This window comes from Babylonia areolata, chromosome 26, assembly GCF_041734735.1.
Source record: "Babylonia areolata isolate BAREFJ2019XMU chromosome 26, ASM4173473v1, whole genome shotgun sequence".
Lineage (NCBI taxonomy): Eukaryota > Metazoa > Mollusca > Gastropoda > Neogastropoda > Buccinidae > Babylonia > Babylonia areolata.
In genome coordinates this window covers 25485531-25508128 of record NC_134901.1, presented here as the reverse complement: position 1 = coordinate 25508128, position 22598 = coordinate 25485531, and the positions used below count along the sequence as shown (strand labels likewise).

The 22598-nt window shown below is 45.0% G+C and overlaps 1 protein-coding gene across 1 annotated transcript in view; it reads right to left on the bottom strand.

The window, feature by feature from the left end:
• Positions 1 to 956: 956 nt before the first annotated feature.
• LOC143300346 (zinc finger protein 423-like) overlaps positions 957 to 22598 on the bottom strand; it is an 87494-nt gene continuing 65852 nt past the window's right edge. The window contains exons 6-15 of the mRNA XM_076613949.1: positions 21521 to 21773; positions 17519 to 18783; positions 14777 to 14912; positions 11820 to 12510; positions 9977 to 10248; positions 8250 to 8974; positions 6707 to 7014; positions 5479 to 5610; positions 3550 to 3683; positions 957 to 1352 (exon numbers count right to left, since the gene is read on the bottom strand). Of these exons, the coding sequence (XP_076470064.1) occupies positions 1134 to 1352; positions 3550 to 3683; positions 5479 to 5610; positions 6707 to 7014; positions 8250 to 8974; positions 9977 to 10248; positions 11820 to 12510; positions 14777 to 14912; positions 17519 to 18783; positions 21521 to 21773 (4135 nt within the window). The 3' untranslated portion in view covers positions 957 to 1133. The remainder of the gene's footprint in view (positions 1353 to 3549; positions 3684 to 5478; positions 5611 to 6706; positions 7015 to 8249; positions 8975 to 9976; positions 10249 to 11819; positions 12511 to 14776; positions 14913 to 17518; positions 18784 to 21520; positions 21774 to 22598) is intronic.

The following is a 22598-nucleotide window of genomic DNA, read 5'->3' as shown; positions in this document are numbered from 1 at the left end:
GATTAAAACAGTCCTGTTCTTGCTCGTGATTGAATAGACCTGTTCTTCCACACGATTAAAACAGTCCTGTTCTTGCTCATGATTGAACAGACCTCTTCTTGCTCACGATTAAAACAGTCCTGTTCTTGCTCATGACTGAACAGACCTGTTCTTGCTCACGATTGAAACAGTCCTGTTCTTGCTCACGATTGAAAAAGCCCTGTTCTTACTCGTGATTGAACAGACCTGTTCTTGCACATGATTAAAACAGTCATGTTCTTGCTCGTGATTGAAACAGACCTGTTCTTGCTCGTGATTGAAACAGACCTGTTCTTGCTCATGACTGAAAAAGACCTGTTCCTGTTCTTGCTCGTGATTGAAACAGACCTGTTCTTGCTCGTGATTGAAACAGACCTGTTCTTGCTCACGACTGAAACAGACCTGTTCTTGCTCGTGATTGAAAAAACCCTGTTCTTGCTCGTGATTGAAACAGACCTGTTCTTGCTCACGATTGAAACAGTCCTGTTCTTGCTTGTGATTGAAACAGACCTGTTCTTGCTCATGATTGAAAAAACCCTGTTCTTGCTTGTGATTGAAACAGACCTGTTCTTGCTCACGATTGAAAAAACCCTGTTCTTGCTTGTGATTGAAACAGACCTGTTCTTGCTCACGATTAAAAGTCCTGTTCTTGCTCACGATTGAAAAAGCCTTGATCTTGCTCGTGATTGAAACAGACCTGTTCTTGCTCACGATTAAAACAGTCCTGTTCTTCCTCATGATTGAAACAGACCTGTTCTTGCTCACGATGAAAACAGTCCTGTTCTTGCTCATGATTGAACAGACCTGTTCTTGCTCATGATTGAAACAGTCCTGTTCTTGCTCATGATTAAAACAGTCCTGTTCTTGCTCAGAATGAACAGACCTGTTCTTGCTGATGATTGAAACAGTCCTGTTCTTGCTCATGATTGAAACAGTCCTGTTCTTGCTCACGACTGGAACAGTCTTGTTCTTGCTCACAACTGGAACAGTCTTGTTCTTGCACATACACACACACAACTAAAACAGTCCCCATCTTGCACACGACAGGAACAGTCCTGTTCTTGCACACACACAACTCTTGCACGGACATGACCGCTGAGAAACTGTGTCCAACTTCATGGGGGCTTGGACTTGCTGCTGCCTGACGCGTTGGGCTGAGGACTTGGAACCACCAGGTCCACGGCACCCTTGCTGCTCTCCTCTCCGTGGACCCCGTTCAGCCCCACGGTGGCGTTCACGGCCGTGCCGTTCACCATGGGTGTTGTTGTGTTGCTGATGACATCGCCTTCACCGTCTTCTTGTTGGCTTTGGGACGATGGTGGCCTCTCCTGTTCCTACAGCGGTGGAGAAGAGACACAACTGGAATGTATTGCACTGTATTACTCTTTTTGGTCAAAAAATAATGATTTTTGTTGGATACCATTCCGTACTAGATTTATTAGTAATGACCAGGCAGACAGAGCAGCTAAAAAGGGGAGCAAAGAATTTTACAGGTAGTATAAAAGTATTCTGCTCATAGTCCAACAACGAAAGGGGTAATATTATATACCAGGAAAAGACTGATATAAGTCCTTCCATTTAATTCTAAAACTTTGTTAATGGACTCTCTCAGACTTTGGTCTGATTTGCAGACTAGTTTTAAGTTTAATTTTCTGACTATTACTTAACTCATTATAGACTGAATGTTGTCCAAATGTCAAGTGGATTTGTTCCAGTGATGTGACAGCGAAGCATATAATTTTATTAACTGTGATATGATGAAGACTCAGCTGCACCAAAGTGTGTCATCATAAGTCACTGGGAACGTTGATGATTTTGACCGATTTCATTCACTATCATTTGTTTTTCTCGTTAGATTAACAACTTCTCTTTTATCAAGTCCACCAGTAATTTTCTGTGACTGTATTTGAATATTTTCCATTAAGTAATTTTCTGTGATTGTATTTGAATATTTATGTCAAATTTTCATCTTTGATTTCACCCTCCTTATACCTGGTTTCCCTCAACTCATTCGACCTCCCTTCCTCTCCTCTCCTACCTTTTAAACGATAACACACAGAATGTTAAAATCAATACTTCAACAAAATGTCTACAATCTCCAGTATGTGTGACGGGACATTAACTCTCTCCATACGAACGGCGAAAGAGACGACGTTAACAGCGTTTCACCCCAATTACCACCATCAAAATATAACAAGCGGAAGGCTCTTACACTGAAGGGGTGAACGTTGACAAAGAATACCACAATATTGACGACGGAAGCTAAAGGTTGGGTCATTCAGACACCCACTGGACATCCGAGGGGTCTGTGTAGAGGAGAAGAGAGGACTGGCTGTACTGAGTGAGTTAAACTAAAATTACTCCTCCTTGCGTGTGCATAAGTTAACACTTGTCAGCTGCTGAATGGAGTGAAATTTGCACTTGGGTTTATTGGCTGTGTTATCATGAAGATCCACTGGTTCAGTTGTGTCAATCAGGAGGGCATGACATAAATGATCATGCAGCATGCACTTGGCTGACAACTCCAACTAAGTAAGTCACTATAATGTTTTGAAAGGCATCAGTGGCAAACTATCGTAATGTCAACAACACTTGTAACACAGGGGGCAAAGCACCTCATCTTGTCGCTTCTAACTGAATCAATCAAATCTACAATTTCCTGTTGAGGGAAATGGGTTTTTTTTTTCTTCAGAACTTGATCATCATTGTACACTACAACTGGGTGCATTGTGTCCCGAAAATATCATTTTTTGTTGATTGCAGTACTGAACAAAAACAAGTGCCAATGTTTTTCCTTCACAAAGACTGGGCATACAAAGTGTGAAATCTAGCAAAATTGCTGGACAAAATTTCAACCGTTTCAGTCCACGTTTAGTCTCAGACTTGAATAAAGTCACCTGCCATGAATTCCTACTTCTGATGGTTATCTCAGACATTGTGTTTAGTATAAGCGTTTCATTTACCACCTTTCCCATGAACTGGTTCCCGTGTAGATTCATTAATCCTTTGAGCTTTACCGGTGGTAGAGAAAAATGACATAATGCCTAGCCACCAGTTGAGCGGTACGTAAACACTTGTGTCGTGTTTTGCCATTGGTTGACTTATATTGAAGAGCCAATCAGAAAAACCGCAATATTCTGACGTCAGCAAACGTAGTACCAACATGGCTGCGCCTTTTCACTGTGTTTTGTGCATGTGCTTTGGATAAAAAAGATCGATTTCAATATAAGTCAACCAATAGCAAAACACGACACAAGTGTTTACACACCGCTCAACCGGTGGCTAGGCATTATGTCATTTTTCTCTACCACCGGTAAAGCAGTGGTCAGGGCACTCTTTTTATATCTGCCGTGACACATTAAATACCAATTATTTGCAAATTTTGGCTCAGGAGCTCAGGCAGAAGGGTTAAAATTGCTCAGGAACTCAGGGCTCGAAGGGTTAAAAAAAAAAAAAAAATTAATCTTTTGCTGCTATGTTTACGTAACTGAGGTGAATGTAGTGATGACATGCAGTCTTATCAACGTTTACCTCTGATGAAGTGAAGTGTGTCTTCAGATGCTCTGTGATGTCGGCTCGCTGGCTGAAGGACTGGTTGCAGAGAGGACACACCAAGGGAGGCGACACATTGTGGGACTTCATGTGAGCTTTTAGGCTCTCCTCTCCTGTAAGCACAGTTGCATTATCATTATTTTCTCCCTTTTTTTTTTCTCAATGAAGGTTTTGTTAGTTATGTTACAGCATATCTTTCTAAATTTTTTTGTGGAGTGATGGCCTGGAGGTAACGCGTCCGCCTAGGAAGCGAGAGAATCTCAGCATGCTGGTTCGAATCACTGCTCAGCCGCCGATATTTTCTCCCCCTCCACTAGACCTTGAGTGGTGGTCTGGACGCTAGTCATTCGGATGAGACGATAAACCGAGGTCCCGTGTGCAGCATGCACTTAGCACACATTAAAGAACCCATGGCAACAAAAGGTTTGTTTCTGGCAAAATTCTGTAGAAAAATCCACTTCAATAGGAAACACAAAACTGCACGCAGGAAAGAATACAAAAAAATGGGTGGCGCTGTAGTGTAGCGACGCGCTCTCCCTGGGGAGAGCAGCCCGAATTTCACACAGAGAAATCTGTTGTGATAAAAACAAATACAAATACAAACAAATACAAATATTTGTTTTTGTTTTGCCAAGGAGTATTTCTTTAAAAGAAAAAAAAAAAAAAGAATATCTATTAAAATCAAATTTACTAGGACAAAAAAGAAGATATTGTCTTTGATGACATTTCAGTTTACCTCAACGAAATACAATAGTGTTTTAATCTCTTAAACGAAACTGTAGTACAGCAACTCTACCCTTCCCTCTCCGGATCAAGTCTGTCTAAATGCTGGGGTAAAAACAGTATAACATTTTTTCTTTTAACCTGCTTTTTCGCTTTCCTCCCCCAAGTTAAACTGTAGAACCACTGCATCAATCCAAACTAATGTTCCAACTGCTATTAAATAAAATGTCAATAAACAATGAAATGTATACATGTGATCAGTACAATCATTTTTTCCCCTTCTGTTCAGTATGATTTGCTAAGGGCTTCTCAAGGGCTTCTCAAAAGTTCAACATTCTAATTAAATCTGCTGCATACACATATAAAGGCAGGCAAATCTTCTAGTTGTAATCGTCTAGATTTTTGGGCCGAGAAGGGCTAAGGAAACCGACTCCTCTGTAGATCAGATGATGCTAGAGTCAAGACTGGAACTCCGAAAGATACCTTTTACTCTGGATACTCAGAAAATGTCCAAGGGATTCAGATTCAGATTATTTATTCATTAATAGGCCTAGGCCCCTTATGAAGGGGTAAGTGACAATATAAGTAATAACAAACAAAATGAAAATATATAACCAACCATAATAAGTACACATATTACATAAACGCTGCAATGAAGTACAGCATCTTAAGATGTCACGATATCCCGAAATTTAAATGCCTGGTGTAAAAACAGTGCCAGATTCCATATATCAGCATGTCTCGTGGATGACAATAATAAACTCAGTTTGAATAAACATGGCTGTCGATAGTACTTAAGTGGTAATGTCCAAGGGAGAGAATCAGAGACACAGGGAGACAGACTTATGAATGCAGAAAATGTGAGAGAGAGAGAGAGAGAGAGAGCAAAGAGATAGAGAAGGAGAGGGGTGGGTGAGAGAGAGACAGAAAAACAGACTCAGTAAAACACAGACACTCAGAAAAATGCCAGAGAGAGAGAGAGAGAGAGAGAGAGAGAGAGACTTTTTATTGAAGGAAAATGAATAAGTACACAATGGCCTGAATTCGTTCTAGAAATTTAAAAAAAAAAAAAAAAAAAAAGAAAAGTTCCAAGGACCTGCCTGATGACATACAGTGTGTTTCTTTTCATTTTCCCAGCATTAGGAGCTTGTATCTATAGTATTATTAGAAGCCCCAGATACCCACTTGAGAATCGCTTGCTGCACATGGAGCAGGGGAAAGGCTTGCCGTCGGAGTGAGAGCGGAGGTGGATGGTGAGCAGCTGGGGCTGTGAGAACGTCTTGCTGCAAATCGGGCATGACACCTGACCTCCTCCTCCTGAGACACACAGCACATGCATACCTTACACATGGTACATATGTACCTTACACACAGTACATGTACACCTTACACATGGTACATATGTACCTTACACACAGAACATGTGTACCTTACACATGGTACATGTGTACCTTGAAGTACATGCATACCTCGTATACACTCAGATCCACTCTGTTTACGCATACCCAGATTCAAACACTTTTATGTCAAGATCCAGCGCTATATAAATACCATTATTATCATTATTATTACATTGCACATGTGTACCTCACAAACAGTACATATGTACCTAAAGGTTAAATACATGCATCATCAACTAATCAGTGGAATTCCTCCAGACTTTTCCCCAAGACACAGTACAAAACACATGTGTACCTAAAAAAAAGAAGAAGAAAAAAAAAGAATAGTATTAAAAAAACAAAACTAATGTATACCTAAATGTCTCAACCAAGTCATCAGGATTATTTTCATATGCAGTTTCATCAGATTATCCCCAAGACAGACACCATATGCTAAGCTTTTTCTTTTATGTCATGCCATGACAATGACCTCTCCCCTCTGATCTTGGTATTCAACAGGATTTGGGCTCTCACCATGACAAATAATTGTACCAGTTTTAATGACTATTCAAAATATGACCAACACGCTGACAAGCTTTGGGCTGTCATTGACAATTCCTATAACCATCCTAAATGTTCTATTTTGAATATGACTATTAAGATTTGAAAATGCCAGACTAATTAAAAAATAGCATGACCATCAAGGCATGTTACTTGAATATGCACACACAAAGATGATGTAAACACACATGTGTTCATGCAGGTATGTATGTGTATACACACACACACACACAATGTGTGCATACAGATACATGTGTACAAAGACAGAGAAAGAGAGAGAGAGGGAGCGAGGGAGAAGGAGCGAGAGAGAGAGAGAGAGAGTAAGTGAGAGCGAGAGAGAAGAGCGAGGGAGAGTGAGCAAGAGAGAGAGAGAGCGAGAGAGAAAGACAGCAAGAGTGAGCGAGAGAGAAAGAGAAAGAGAGAATGAGTGAGAGAAAGAGACAGCGAATGAGAAAACACAAAAAAACACACACCTGACTTGTGAGCAGTGCTGACATGAACCTGAAGACTCTCCGCCGAGGCGAACTGCTGTTTGCACTGAGGACAGGAGTGCGTCTCACCGTGACTCCCGCTCTTGTCCCCCCCTACCCCCATCCCCACCGCCTCTCCCCCGCCCATGTGGAACAACAGGAAATGCTGCTGCATCCTGACGACGCTGCCGAAGGTCTGGGAACACAGCGAGCACCTGAGGCCGGTGTCACCGCCGTCGTGATGCTTGGCTCTGTGGCTGCTGAGGGCCGCTCTGCTGGTGAAGACCTTGCTGCACTCATGGCACTCCAGCCTGCAGCAGCCGAGATTCAAGATTTCAGAATACAACTTGAGGTTATCATTGCATGTGCATGGCTGTGATAAGTGTACGTATGATTTACTCGATTATTATTGCATGTGTGTGGTTGTGATAGTGCATGTATGATTTACTCTTAAGTTACGTTTTAAGGGTTTCTGTTGTTGTTGCTGTTGTATACTGTGATTATTGGTTGTATGGATGGTTTGCCCTCGGTTGATACACACACACATAATTTTTTTCTTCTTTTTTTTCTTTTTAAATGTTAATACATGTGGAATGACTGCGATTTTCTTCTACTGTTTTTCTATTTTACATCACATATGAACTTCTCTCACACCAAGGATAAAATACCAACATCAGTAGATTAAAAACATCAGAAGGTTCAAAAGTTAAAAGACATAGATAATGACAAGATGAGATAATGATACTTCACTGTCTGTAAATTCACAGAACTGAGTCTTTTGGCTTGAGCCAATGCAACATTAAACATATAAAGTGCACTCACTTTTAGAACAAGGCCATTCATTAAAAAAAAAATAATAATAAAAGCATCACAATAACATAAGGAATAACATTACTGATGGCTTGATAAGAAAACCACATGTCACTGATACTGAAATACAAGATAAACTGGCACTCATTTCCTGCTACACATAAACTCAGCCATTCACATATGTACACACCCAGTCACCTCATCTACCCCCCTCCCCCTCTCCTCCCTCACACACTGACATACACATATGTCAGTACATACTAGACAAAACAACACGCAAGCCATGCCACATCATTCTGAAGGTGTCAGGCTGAAATATAGGAAATGTATTTTATCTTAAAAACGATACAATACACAGTAAAATAAGATACAAAACGAACACTTAAATATGATACAATATACAACAAAATAAGACACGAAAGAACACTAAAATACATAATATGCAATGAAATAAGATGCAAAATGAACACTAAAATTAGATACAGTGTACAATGAGATAAGATTAAAAAAAGAACTCTAGAATCAGATACAACAAAAATAAGTTGTAAAAGAACACTGAAATAAGAAACAACGAAAATAAAATGCAAAAAGAACACTGAAATAAGATACAACAAAAATAAGATAGAATAAGATACAGAACACGAAAATAAGATACAACGAAAACAAAATGCAAAAAGAACACTAAAATAAGACACAACGAAAATGAATTAAAAAAAACAACAACCCAAAACACTACCTCTGAGGAGAGCCGACGCCGGAGGGCGTGGCGGGGGAGTGGTTGTAGATGAGCGCATGGTTCTCCAGCTCGGCGGAGAAGAAGAAGCTCTGGCTGCACTGGCCACACATGTTGCGGCGGCCCTGCACCCCGTGCTCCAAGGCGTGCACCTGGATCTCCGCCGCCGAGCCGAATGTCTTCCCGCACACCCGGCAGCCGATCTCCGCCTGGTTCCTGTAGGTGTGCTCTATCAGGTGGCACTGCAGCTTGGCCGGCGACTCGAACACCAGCGTGCACAGCTTGCACTCGTGGGTGGTGCCCTCCTGAAGCATGTGGTTGGCCACGTGGAGTTGGATCTCATACTCCGTGCCGAACGACTCCTGGCACTTGATGCACTGGTACGTCTGAGGGGAGGAGCTCACCGAGGAGGAGCCTTTGGGTGGGCTGGCCGAGGCGCTGTGGGTGGCTGCGTGCGCGTCCAGCTGAGCCTTGGAGGCGAACTTCTCGCTGCACTGCGGGCAGGTGTGCAGGGGGGACTCCCCGTGGTAGCAGGGCTTGCAGACGTAGTAGGTGCGGCCGCTGGCGTTGAGCTTGGACACGAGGTTCTCCTTGGAGTGAAAGGTCTTGAGGCAGACGCAGCAGGTGTAGAAGCTGGGCCGCAGCTGGTAGTGGTGCTTGCCGTGCATCTGCAGCTCCACCACCGAGGCCAGCGTCTGGCGGCACACGATGCACTGCAGCAACGACCCCTGCACAATGGAAACAACTTTGATGTTCAGTGTGTGTGTGTGTGTGTGTGTGTGTGTGTATTGTGTGTGTGTGTGTGTGTGTGTGTGTGCGCATGTGCAGGAAGGACTGAAGCATGTCTGACTTACGCAGAAAACGAATGGTGAGCATCTAAAGGCAGCTCTCAGTCAACTCTATGTATGTAAAGTGTTTGTAAAGTGCTTTGAGTTTGGCATCAGACCGAAAATAGCTTTATACAAGTATCCACATTAGTCCTTCAATCAACTATTCTTTGCAGCATTACCAGATGGCCATAGGAGTAACAATACTAATCCATCAATCAATCTTTCTTTGCAGCATTACCCAACAGCCATGTTCAATCAATCTTTTTGCCAGCAGTACCTGATAGCCATACAAGTATCAGTATTAATCCATCAATCGATCTTTCTTTGCAGCATTATTACCTGACAGCCGTGTTCTTTCAATTTTTTCTTTGCAGCGTTACCTGATAGCTGTATAAGTATCAATATCAATCCATCAATCGATACTTCTCTGCAGCGTCACCCGATCACCATGTTGAACCAATCTTTCCCCAGTGCTACCCGATATAAGTCTCGGTATCAATCCACCAATCAATCTTTCTTCTTCTTCTGCGTTCACTCGTATGCACACGAGTGGGCTTTTACGTGTATGACCGTTTTTACCCCGCCATGTAGGCAGCCATACTCCGTTTTCGGGGGTGTGCATGCTGGGTATGTCCTTGTTTCCATAACCCACCGAACGCTGACATGGATTACAGGATCTTTAACGTGCGTATTTGATCTTCTGCTTGCATATACACACGAAGGGGGTTCAGGCACTAGCAGGTCTGCACATATGTTGACCTGGGAGATCGGAAAAATCTCCACCCTTTACCCACCAGGCGCCGTCACCGTGATTCGAACCCGGGACCCTCAGATTGAATGTCCAACGCTTTAACCATTTGGCTATTGCACCCGTCAATCAATCTTTCTTTGCAGCCTTACCTGATAGCCGTGCTCCTGGGCATGGGAGTAGAACTGTTCCTCTGTCTTGAGGGTCAGCTTGCACACAAAGCACACGTTGCCCTGCTGGATCTTGCAGTGCTGCAGTTTGTGTTCGGCCAGTGTCGACCAGGACGGGAATGTCTCGTCGCAGATGTTGCACTTGAGGCTGGTGGAGTTGGCGTGGATCTTCATGTGCTTGTCGCACTCCGTCTGGTTGCGGAACGTCTGGCTGCAGAACGTGCAGGCCATCTGGTGGCTGCTCTGTGCGTCCGCTGCAACAGGGGAGGTAAGCGGACGAGTTCTGGTCAACGTTCTTGTTATAAGTAATAATGAGGGGGTGGATGTGCGAGTGTGTTTAACATCATGATGAACCAGTAGATGTGTGTTTAACATGATGATGAATGAGTCGATGTGTGTGTCTAACATGATGATGAATCAGTAGATGTGTGTGTGTGTAACACGATGAATCAGTAGATGTGTGTGTGTTTAACATGATGATGGATCAGTAGATGTGTGTGTTTGACATGATGATGAATCAGTAGATGTGTGTGTCTAACATGATGAATGAGTAGATGTGTGTGTTCAACACAACGATGAATCAGTAGATGTGTGACTGTGTTGTACATCAAAAATGATAAAAGAGTAGATATGTGAGAGCGTTTAACTCTTTTGACGCAAAGTTTCTGCATGAAAAGCTTCTTCCTGGCACAAGGTATCTTATGCTCAACGCTCTCAGTCACATGATTCAGCTGCGAAAACAACACAGTGGGCTTGTTAACCTCAAACCTGGTCAAAGGGGGAAAATAAGTCAATTTCCTGTTACATGGGAAAGTTGGCCACAGCTGTCAAGCTTTGTTACAATGTGTAGCAGGTTCCTGTTACATGGCAAAGTAGGAGGTTGCTGTCAAGCTTTGTTACAATGTGTAGCAGGTTCCTGTTACATGGCAAAGTAGGAGGTTGCTGTCAAGCTTTGTTACAATGTGTAGCAGGTTCCTGTTACATGGCAAAGTAGGAGGTTGCTGTCAAGCTTTGTTACAATGTGTAGCAGGTTCCTGTTAACATGGCAAAGTAGGGCGTTGCTGTCAAGCTTTGTTACAATGTGTAGCAGGTTCCTGTTACATGGCAAAGTAGGAGGTTGCTGTCAAGCTTTGTTACAATGTGTAGCAGGTTCCTGTTACATGGCAAAGTAGGAGGTTGCTGTCAAGCTTTGTTACAATGTGTAGCAGGTTCCTGTTACATGGCAAAGTAGGGGGTTGGTGTCAAGCTTTGTTACAATGTGTAGCAGGTTCCTGTTACATGGCAAAGTAGGAGGTTGCTGTCAAGCTTTGTTACAATGTGTAGCAGGTTCCTGTTACATGGCAAAGTAGGGGGTTGCTGTCAAGCTTTGTTACAATGTGTAGCAGGTTCCTGTTACATGGCAAAGTAGGGGGTTGCTGTCAAGCTTTGTTACAATGTGTAGCAGGTTCCTGTTACACGGCAAAGTAGGGGGTTGCTGTTAAGCTTTGTTACAATGTGTAGCAGGTTCCTGTTACATGGCAAAGTAGGGGGTTGCTGTCAAGCTTTGTTACAATGTGTAGCAGGTTCCTGTTACATGGCAAAGTAGGGGGTTGCTGTCAAGCTTTGTTACAATGTGTAGCAGGTTCCTGTTACATGGCAAAGTAGGAGGTTGCTGTCAAGCTTTGTTACAATATGAAAAACGGTAACATGACCTCTCGATGTCATTGACTAAAGTTGCCTATGGCAGTGAGCTGTCTCGTCGACTAAAAGTCGTCTATGGTAGTGAAAGACTAAACAGATATAACACTCTGGCACTTTCGACACACGAGGTCAGTCACGCACTCACCTGTTAAAACAGACACCAGAGTCTGATTCTGCTGCAAGAACCGCTCTCTCGTCGCCTGTGATTGCGGCTGCGACTGCGACTGTGATGCAGGCACGCTGAAGCTCCCGCAGGGGCTGACGCTGGCGCTCCTGCCCTTGCCAGTGGGGCTGAGAGAGTTGCCTCCCATCTTCAGCCCATGCTCCTGGGCCTTGTGAATGGCCAGCAGGGAGGGCTGGGTGAAGCGACTGTCACAGATGTTGCACATGTGCACCGCCTCGCTGTTCTTCCACACCGCCGACGACAGGGCCGACAGCGCCACGGGCGACAGGGACGGCTGGGGAACGGCCGGACTGACTGACTTTCGGGCGTCGCTGCTTCGAGAGGAGGGGCGGGGGGAGCGGGTGAGGGAGAGGCTGAGGCTGCTGACGACGGATGTGGACGAATCAGCCTCCTCCTTGATGCTGACGTTGCCCGGGACCGGGGACAGCAGAGCGGCCACAGCGGCCTTGGTGTCGGAATCAGCGTGCTCAGTCTGCAGGTGCTGGTCGAGGAGGTACTCGATGTGGAAGGCCTGCTCGCACATGGGGCAGCGGAAGGGCTTGCTGTGCGTGGTGAGGTGGCACTGCAGCTCCATCTCGCTGGTGAAGCTCTCCGCGCAGAACAGGCAGCGGTACGGCTTGGCCAGGTGCAGGTGGTTTACCCTCACGTGCACCTGGAAACAAGGTTCAGTTCTCTTCAGTTCAGTTACTGTGGTTCACCCTCACGTGCACCTGGAAACAAGGTTCAGTTCTCTTCAGTTCAGTTACTGTGGTTCACCCTCACGTGCACCTGGAAACAAGGTTCAGTTCTCTTCAGTTCAATTACTCAAGGAGGCATCACTGCATTCAGAATAAATCCATATACGCTACACCACATCTGCTAAGCAGATGCCTGACCAGCAGTGTAACCCTACCCACTTAGTCAGGCCTTCAGGGAAAAGAAGGAACAGGGGAAAATAAAAGAAAATAAAAGAAGAACACAAAAATCAGCATCCCTAGTTATTGTTAGTGGGTGTTTCTCTGATGATTAACCCAGGCCATCCCAGAAAACAGAGTATGGCTGCCTACATGGCAGGGTAAAAACGGTCATACACGTAAAAGCCCACGTGTCCTTTGAGTGAACATGGGAGTTGCAGCCCACAAAGAAAGAAGAAGAAGAAGAAGAAGAAAGAAGAAGAAGACCCAAGCCCATCAAGCTGTTTACTGTGTTGTTGCTAATGTATGCCGCACAGGTTCAAGCTATACCCAAACTGAACTGAGAACTGATTTCATGGCTGACAGGCAATGAATGAAACATGAAACAGACCATGTCACTGTCAGTTGGAAACATGATGAGCTGGTGAATTTTTTTGTGATGAGTGAAAATTCAAATAGTTTATGACTAGAGAGAGAGGAACAGTGCACAATGAGGAGGGCACTTCTTCATTGTTTCTGACTCACAAATGCATGTGCTGCTTGTTAGACTCAGAGTTTGCTCAACTAACAGTATAAGTTTACCTGGATTGTGAGAAATTGTAATGGAACAGCTGATGCCACATGCACATGGAGCACACAGATTGGCACACAAAACAAACCACAGAGCAGTTGGCTAAACACAAGTTTCAGGGGACAAGACAAACTGGCCTGTGTTTACCAATGTTTGCGTGAAGGACAGGAAAGAAATACTTGTGGTCAGGAAGGCAAAAAAAAAAAAAAAAGAAAAAAAAAAGCTTGCATGAACCAAATTTTCATGCATGCTTGCGTTAACTCACTCCAGACGAATAGTTCTCTCCCTTGCTTTTCCCTACAGATGACCCATTTGTTAGGGTTAGGAAAAATATCACAAAAAATACAAAACATAAGGTAAATGAATGAAACTCACTGTACTTGACCCACTGACCCCTCTCCTGACACTGTGTGAATGCCCACTCCCCTCCCTCTTCACTGCTCTCAGAAGCTGAGTCACTATCATTACCTTCATGCTGGTTGATTTCTTCACTGCAGATATTTTATTCAATGTCTTCATCACCCTCGTTGATGTTGAAACCTTCAGTTTGAAGCATTTCAATCACTTCAGCAGCAGTAAAAGCCACTGTCGTGATCTAGTTTGCTCCAAAAATTTCCACTTGCATCGCCTGCGACGCCATTTTCGATACGTATGCAGATTGGTTTGTCGTGTGGGGTCCTGAACTTGCTGGCCAGCTGTGGAGTGTGTTGTTACGAAATCTCATGAAGAAACTTTCCATTCAACCCTTGACATGTTCGCAATGCCCGGTGTAGCTGTGATTGTTATGCTACCACATGAGGAAAACGTGGAAAATTTTTAACTGTCGAAACCGCTATAGTGTTCCGTCGTCTGGAACGCTACCTTACATCAGGAACACTATACCGTTCCATCGTCCAGAGTGAGTTAAATTGACTCCACTGTGTAATAACTTGTTAATATTTCTGCCAAGTATGATCACCTAATGATCTTCTTCTTCTTCTGCCTTCATGGGCTGCAGCTCCCACATTCACTCGTATGTACATGAGTGAGCTTTTCCGTGTATAATCGTTTTTACCCTGCCATGTAGGCAGCCATACTCTGCTTTCCGGGGTGTGCATGCTGGGTATGTTACTGTTTCCATAACCCACTGAATGCTGACATGGATTATATTATCTTTAATGTGCGTATTTAATCTTCTGCTTGCGTATACACACGAAGGGGGATCACACACTAGCAGGTCTGCACATGTGTTGACCTGGGAGATCAGAAAAAATCTCCACCCTTTACACCCACCAAGCGCCATTACCGAGATTCGAACCCGGGACCCTCAAACCCGTTGACCTGGTGAGATTGGAAAAAATAATGATAAATGGAAGCTCGTAAATGTCATCAGCTCCCTGCCTAGGAGGGGTATGAGCATCAGCCTGTGTTATCATCATCATCATCATCATCGTCATCATCATCATCACACCCACCTGCCACTCCATCTCGGACCTGAAGATGTTGGGGCACTGGGTGCACTTGAACAGCTTGCACTCGTTGCTGTGCTTGATGGCAAAGTGCACCTGGATGTTCACCTTGGAGTCAAAGATCTCCTTGCACAGGGCACACCTGCACACAGGGCACAGAAAGGGTAACTGCAACAGGTGGTGAACACCTTGTGGTGACCGCCGCATCACCTGCAGCTGTCAGTGTTAGTACTGACTCTGTGGTGACCTGGTGAAAGTATCAAGGACTGTAAACCAAAAGCACCAAGGACTGTAAACCATAGTATCAAGGAGGAGGACTGTAAACCGAAGCATCAAGGGCTGTAAACCATAGTATCAAGGAGGAGGATTGTAAACCAAAGCATCAAGGACTGTAAACCATAGCATCAAGGACTGTAAACCATAGTATCAAGGAGGACAGTAAACCAAAGCACCAAGGACTGCAAACCATACTATCAAGGAGGACTGTAAACAAAATCATCAAGGACTGTAAACCATTGTATCAAGGAGGATTGTAAACCAAAGCATCAAGGACTGTAAACCAAAGCATCAAGGAGGACTGTAAACCAAAGCATCAAGGACTGTAAACCATAGTATCAAGGAGGGGGATTGTAAACCAAAGCATCAAGGACTGTAAACCATAGTATCAAGGAGGATTGTAAACCAAAGCATCAAGGACTGTAAACCATAGTATCAAGGACTGTAAACCATAGTATCAAGGAGAATTGTAAACCAAAGCACCAAGGATTGTAAACCATAGTATCAAGGAGGAGGACTGTAAACCAAAAGCACCAAGGACTGTAAACCATAGTATCAAGGAGGACTGTAAACCAAAGCATCAAGGACTGTAAACCATAGTATCAAGGAGGAGGATTGTAAACCAAAGTATCAAGGACTGTAAACCAAAGCACCAAGGACTGTAAACCAAAATATCAACATTTGTTAACCTAAGTGTCAAGGAGGATTGTAAAGCAAGCAAACAATCAAGGTGAACTGTAAACCAAAGCATCAAGGACTGTAAGCCAAAGCATTATCAAGGAGGACTTGTAAATCTATCAAAACATTAAAAAAAAATTCAACTGTAAACCAAAGCATCAAGAAGGACTTCCAAAGAACCCCCTCCCATCCTAATATACGTAAGTGTGTGCATGCATGCGTGTGTGTGTGTGTGTGTGTGTGTGTGTGTGTGTGTGTGTGTGTGTGTGTGCATGCATGTATGTGTGTGTGCGTCTGAAGCCTGACTGGATGACACAAGAAATGAATGATGAGTGACGGGCGCAATAGCCGAGTGGTTTAAGCATTGGACTGTCAATCTGAGGGTCCCGGGTTCGAATCACGGTGACGGCGCCTGGTGGGTAAAGGGTGAAGAAATTTACGATCTCCCAGATCAACATATGTACAGACCTGCTTGTGTCTGAACCCCCTTCGTGTGTATATGCAAGCAGAAGATCAAATGCGCACGTTAAAGATCCTGTAATCCATATCAGCGTTTGGTGGGTTATGGAAACAAGAACATACCCAGCATGCACACCCCCGAAAACGGAGTATGGCTGCCTACATGGCGGGGTAAAAACGGTCATACACGTAAAAGCCCACTCGTGTGCACACGAGTGAACGTGGGAGTTGCAGAAGAAGAAGAAGAAGAACGATGAGTGCCCAAAGTCCGCTCTCATCTGGATCTACCCAGGTGTGCTAGCAACCTGTTGTGCAAATTAATCTTGTGTTTGTAACGTGCACAGAGCTTGGCCTCTGGACGAGGATAAACACTGCATGAGTATCCATATCAATCAATCAATCAATCCTCTACATATTCCAGTGGAGGGTAGACCGAAGATAGGAGCTATACACATAATCAGTATGAGTATGCATATCAATCAGTCAGTCCTCTACATATACAGGTGAAGGGGTAGACCGAGGACAGGTGCTTTATATATGTAACCATATCCATCAAACAGTCAATCCTCACCTGTACAGCTGGTGAGAGGTTAGGTGCTATATATATATATATATATATATATATATATATATATATATATATATATATATATATATATATATATGGATATCAATCAGTCAATTCTCACCTGTACAGGTGGTGAGAGGTTGTGTGCTATATATATGTAACCACATCAAACAGTAAATCCTCACCTGTACAGGTGGAGAGAGGTTAGGTGCTAGATATATATATATATATATATATATATATATATATATATATATATATATATATATATATATATATATATATATATATACATACATATATATATACACGTAAACATATCAATCAGTCAATTCTCACCTGTACAGGTGGTGAGAGGTTAGGTGCTATATATATATATATATTATTATATATATATATATATACATAAACATCAATCAAACAGTTCTCACATGTACAGGTGGTGAGAGGTTAGGTGCTATATATATATATATATATGTAAACATATCAATCAGTCAATTCTCACCTGTACAGGTCGTGAGAGGTTAGGTGCTAGCTATATATATACGTAACCACATCAACCAGTCAATCCTCACCTGTACAGGTGGTGAGAGGTTAGGTGCTAGCTATATATATATATATATATATATATATATATATATATATATATATATATATATATATATATATATATATATATATATACGTAACCACATCAAACAGTCAATCCTCACCTGTACAGCTGGTGGCAAGACAGGAGCTATACATATCAAACAGTCCATCCTCACCTGTACAGGTGGTGAGCGTGGATGTCCATCAGGTGCTTCTGCAGCTCGTCGGGCTTGGAGAAGAGCTTCATGCAGCTGGTGCAGCCGTACTCGGTGGCCAGACACAGGTAGTGCAGGGACAGGTGCGCCTCCAGCTGCTCCTGACTGCCCAGCTGCTGCCCACACTTCTTGCAGGTGAACTTGGCCAGGGCCGCGTCCAGGTGCAGCTTCATGTGGGCCTGGAAGTTGGCCAGCTCGTGGAAGGTGGCGTTGCACTCGTCACAGGTGATGCTGTCCGTGGCCGGAGGAGGAGGCGGCAGTGCCCTAGCGAAGCTGGCAGCAGCAGCAGCAGAAGTAGCGGGGGTGGAGTCAGTCACAGAGGAGGCAGCGGTTGATGATGCCGCTTGACGCAGTTTGGTTTTGGTCTGCTTGTTCTCCTTGTTGCCCTTGTTCGCCGGCTTGCGGCCACGGGTCCTGCCCGGCTTTTTCTCCACAGCGGCCCCGTGCACGGACACCATGTGGTCCTCCAGCTGCCGCGCGGTGGGGAAGGTGAGGGTGCACTGCCCACAGAAAGCCGAGTCGATGCCGCTGGAGGAGGAGGAGGAATGGGCGCCCCCACCATCGTTGCTGTCCGGGTAGCTGTGGGACAGCGACTTGTGCTTGGCCAGCGCCTCAATGCTGGGGAACTGGTTGTTGCACAGGCTGCAGGGGTACTTGATGCCGATGCCCGGGTGGTTGCGGTGCACCACGTTCATGTGGTCGTGGAGGCTGTACAGGTTGGGGTAGGGGGCGTTGCAGTAGTTGCAGGTGTAGATCTCGTTGGACTTGACGGAGTGCACGCTCTGCATGTGCAGCTCCAGCACCTCCAGGGAGTCGAAGCTGTCGCTGAGGCAGTAGGGGCACACCAGGGCCTGCTGGGGCGTCTTGGGCAGCCGTGACCCTCCGGGGGACAGCTCCGCCGCAGAGGCCGACCTCTTCGGGGTGTGGGAGCGGGAAAGATCCTTCTTTGGGGACGTGACCAGCATGTCCTTGCCCCCTCTGACCAGGGCGGCGTGGTCAAGGTCAGTGGTCAGGGTGAGGCTGGTGGCGGTGTGGGTCATGAGGTGGTGGCACAGTGACATGGTGTCAGCAAAGTCCAGGGAGCACATGGGGCACTTGAGGAGCAGGGCCGTGGGGTCCAGGTCCAGGGGGTTGGGGGAGCGGTAGTGCAGGTGCTCCATGTGGGTGTCCAGGGCATCCTGGCTGGTGAACTGCTGCCCACACACCTCGCACGACAGCTTCTCCACCTGCAACGTGCCACACACACTGATGAACCGGCCATCCTGCAGGAACATCAGCTGACTCCAAACTTCATCACAATGCAGCTGACTTTTGCTTATATATCATTTATTCACCTCCTTTTTTTTTCTTTTTTTTTCTCAAGGCCTGACTAAGCGCGTTGGGTTATGCTGCTGGTCAGGCATCTGCTTGGCAGATGTGGTGTAGCGTATATGGATTTGTCCGAACGCAGTGACGCCTCCTTGAGCTACTGAAACTGAAACTGAAACTGCAGCTGACTTTAAACATCTTGGTAAGAACATGGCTGACTTAAACTTCTAGGTAAGAAGTTGGCTGACTTTAAACATCTTGGTAAGAATTTAGCTGACTTTAAGTATACTAAGAACACAGCTTTTGGCTGACTTAAAAATATCTTGGTAAGAGAACGGCTGATTTCAAACATCTAGGTAAGAACACAGTTGACTTGAAACATCTAGGAAAGAACTCACCTGACTTTAAACACATATACAAGAACTCAGCTGACATCAAACATCCAGGTATAAACTCACTCAGATGCCTTGATGCATGAATTAATCTTCAATATTTTGCATAAAAAATATCAAGCCAGGTAAGCATTTTGGTGAGACTGCAGTTCACTTAAATAATAATATCCTTGTCAGCATTAGGTGCCTGCCACGCTGAATCAAAAACTGACATCTGTAGATCCTTAGTCACTGTCTCCAGTTTTCAGTGTGCGCACACAGGCACACACACACACACACAAAAAGAGGAAACAAAGGAATGGATAGAAAGTTAAAGAAATGAGGAAAAGAAAAAGGAAAAGAAACAAAAGCAGCAACAACAACAACAACAACCCCCCCCCCCCCTCGGCCAAAAAAAAAAAAAACAAAAACAAGCACCAAACAACAACAAAAAACAACAACCCCAAAAGCAGGCGCAATAGCAAAGTGGTCAAAGCATTGGACTTTCAATCTGAGGATCCCAGGTTTGAATCTTGGTAACGGCGCCTGGTGGGTAAAGGGTGGAGATTTTTTACAATCTCCAAGGTCAACATATGTGCAGACCTATTAGTATCTGAACTCCCTTCGTGTGCACATGCAGAAGATCAAATACACACGTTAAAGATCCTGTAATCCATGTCAGCATTCAGTGGGTTATGGAAACAAGAACAAACCCAGCATGCACACCCCTCAAAAATGCAGTATGGCTGCCTACATGGCAGGATGAATAAACAAAATGGTCATACACATAAAATGCTACATGTCTGTCTGAGCGTGCGTGTATGTGTGCCTGAAATCTGATTGAATGACACAGGAAACGAATGATGAGCGCCCAGTGGCAGCTGTCAGCTGGCTCTACCCAGGTAGGCAGCCTGTTGTGAAAATGACTCCGTGTTTGTAAAGCGCTTAGAGCTGAGGATAGGTGCTATATTCTTCTTTTTCTTTTCTTTTTTTCTTTTTTTTTTTTTTTTTTTTGCTGCCCCATCATCTGCACCGTTTCAGTGGCATTACTCCCACGCCGCTCATTTAGATTCCCCCATACACGGCCACACCCGGGTTCGTCCATCGCAGTTCCAGCGTTGGCAGTCCACAGGGAACCATCGATGTTAGGTCGCCTGGAGGCCACACACCAGAGGAGACCCTGCACTGCTGCTGAGTCACTTCGGTGGTGTTCAGTGGTGCCTGTTCTGATTTTACGTACTTAGGACACCACCTACTAAGCCCCCTACTAACGACAATAATGGCTTAGTCGCGGAGCCAGACTGAGTGAGCGTCCCCCCCAGAGTGGAGACCGCCACCACGTCCCTCAAACAACAGCCCCCGACGAATCCGCCGATACTGACGACATTGACAGGACTCACCCCAAGCACAGAAGTGGAGGGGTATCGAAACTGAGGTCACCATGAGAGCAGGGCATGAAAGGCCACAGACTTTGAGACTATTTTGTTTATATTGATGACGATAAAGGAGGAGGAGGATGACGATGATGATGACGATGTTGCTATGGAGGTCCATTTTGGTTTGGGACTGCGTGACAAGACTGTACTCTACGCTTCCTGTCATAATGATATCCCGGCGTTAACCAGGCCCGAGAGATACAGACACTTGCAGTGTTGGTCAAGTAATTAGAGCAACACACCCAAAGACGCATCCTTGAAGTGGATGACACTCGACTGTGTGGTCCCAGTCTCCCCATTTAAGCCCACAGCACACTCAACTCTGGGTAGGAGCCGGCCACGGGCCGAAAAACCCACCTCTGCTGGGATTCGAACCCGCGTCCTCCCAGCCGTCAGTCCGCGACGCTAACCACTTCGCCACGGCGGCTGGTATATTCTTCTTTTTCTTTGTTCCTGGGCCAGAACTCCCACGTTCACTTCTATGTACAGTAGTGGGCTTTTACTTGTATGACGTAAATCCACCATGTAGGCAGCCACTTCATTTTTGGAGGTGTGCATGTTAGGTATGTTCTCGTGTCCATAACCAACTGAGCACTGACATGGATCACAGGACCTTTAACATGTGTATTTGCTTGCATATACACACGAAGGGGGTTCAGGCACAAGCAGGTCTGCACATGTGTTGACCTGGGAGATTGGAAAAATCTCCACCTTTTACCCCCACCAGGTGCTGTTACCGCGATTTGAACCCGGGACCCTCAGATTGAAAGTCCAATACTTTAACCACTCGGCTATTGCGCCCGTCCAGTTCAAATCAAATCAAAAGTACCACCCAATGCCCCACTAACCTTGATGACAGCGCTGTGGATGGACGTGTGCTCCTGCAGCAGCTGCATGGTCTCGAAGCTCTGCCCACACTGGCTGCAGGCCAGGGGGTCCGTCAGGGGCAGGGGCATAGAACTCTCCAGGTCCTTGTGGCTCACCAGGTGGCGGGTCAGCTCCACGGCCGAGGAGAAGGACACGGATGGACATAGGGGGCACTGGTACGGCTTGCTGGCCGCTCCGTGCTTCCTCTGTGTGTGGGCCTTCAGGGCTTCCTTCCTGTGTACACATAACAGGGCGGTGGTTAAAAAATGATAACATTTTAACTCTCTCCATACGAACGGCGAAAGAGACGACGTTAACAGCGTTTCACCCCAATTACCACCATCAAAATATTGCAAGCGGAAGGCTCTTATACTGAAGAGGTGAATGTTGACAAAGAATACCACAATTCTGACGACGGAAGCTAAAGGTTGGGTCATTGAGACACCCACTGGACATCCGAGGGGTCTGTGTAGAGGAGAAGAGAGGACCGGCCGTACTGAGTGAGTTAAAAAAAAATCTACAGATCCCGCAGCCTTTCACAGCCCTCTGAACAGTGCATTCATGTCCAGGGAAAGTCCAAGTTTAGCATTCTAAATCATTGCACCAATTTTACTGGCAATTTTTGTGCATGTATGAAATGAAATTACCATTAACAGATGCTGCAACCCACTTTCAGTGGATTTTGACTCTTATTTTGTATGCTATTTCACTCAGTTTTGATACACGCATTCACTCATTAAACTAATGTGCCACCATCTTGCTTTTTCTGTTGTTTTTTGGGGTTTTTTTTGTTTTGTTTTTTGTCCCACAAACCATGAAAATGTAACCAACGAGTGCGACAACTGAGGATGCTAAAACTGGACATTACCTCGTACTGGGCTCGGTGTAGAAAGGCGTGGCCCGGTCCTCTCTTTCTGCCATCTTAACTTTTCCCCAACAGAAGTCAAGTACCCAATCACGGCTGGGTGGACGTACGGAAAATTTGGAACAAAGTGTCTTGACCAAGGAAATGAAGCATTGGACTTTCAATCTGAGGATCCCAGGTTCGAATCTTGGTAA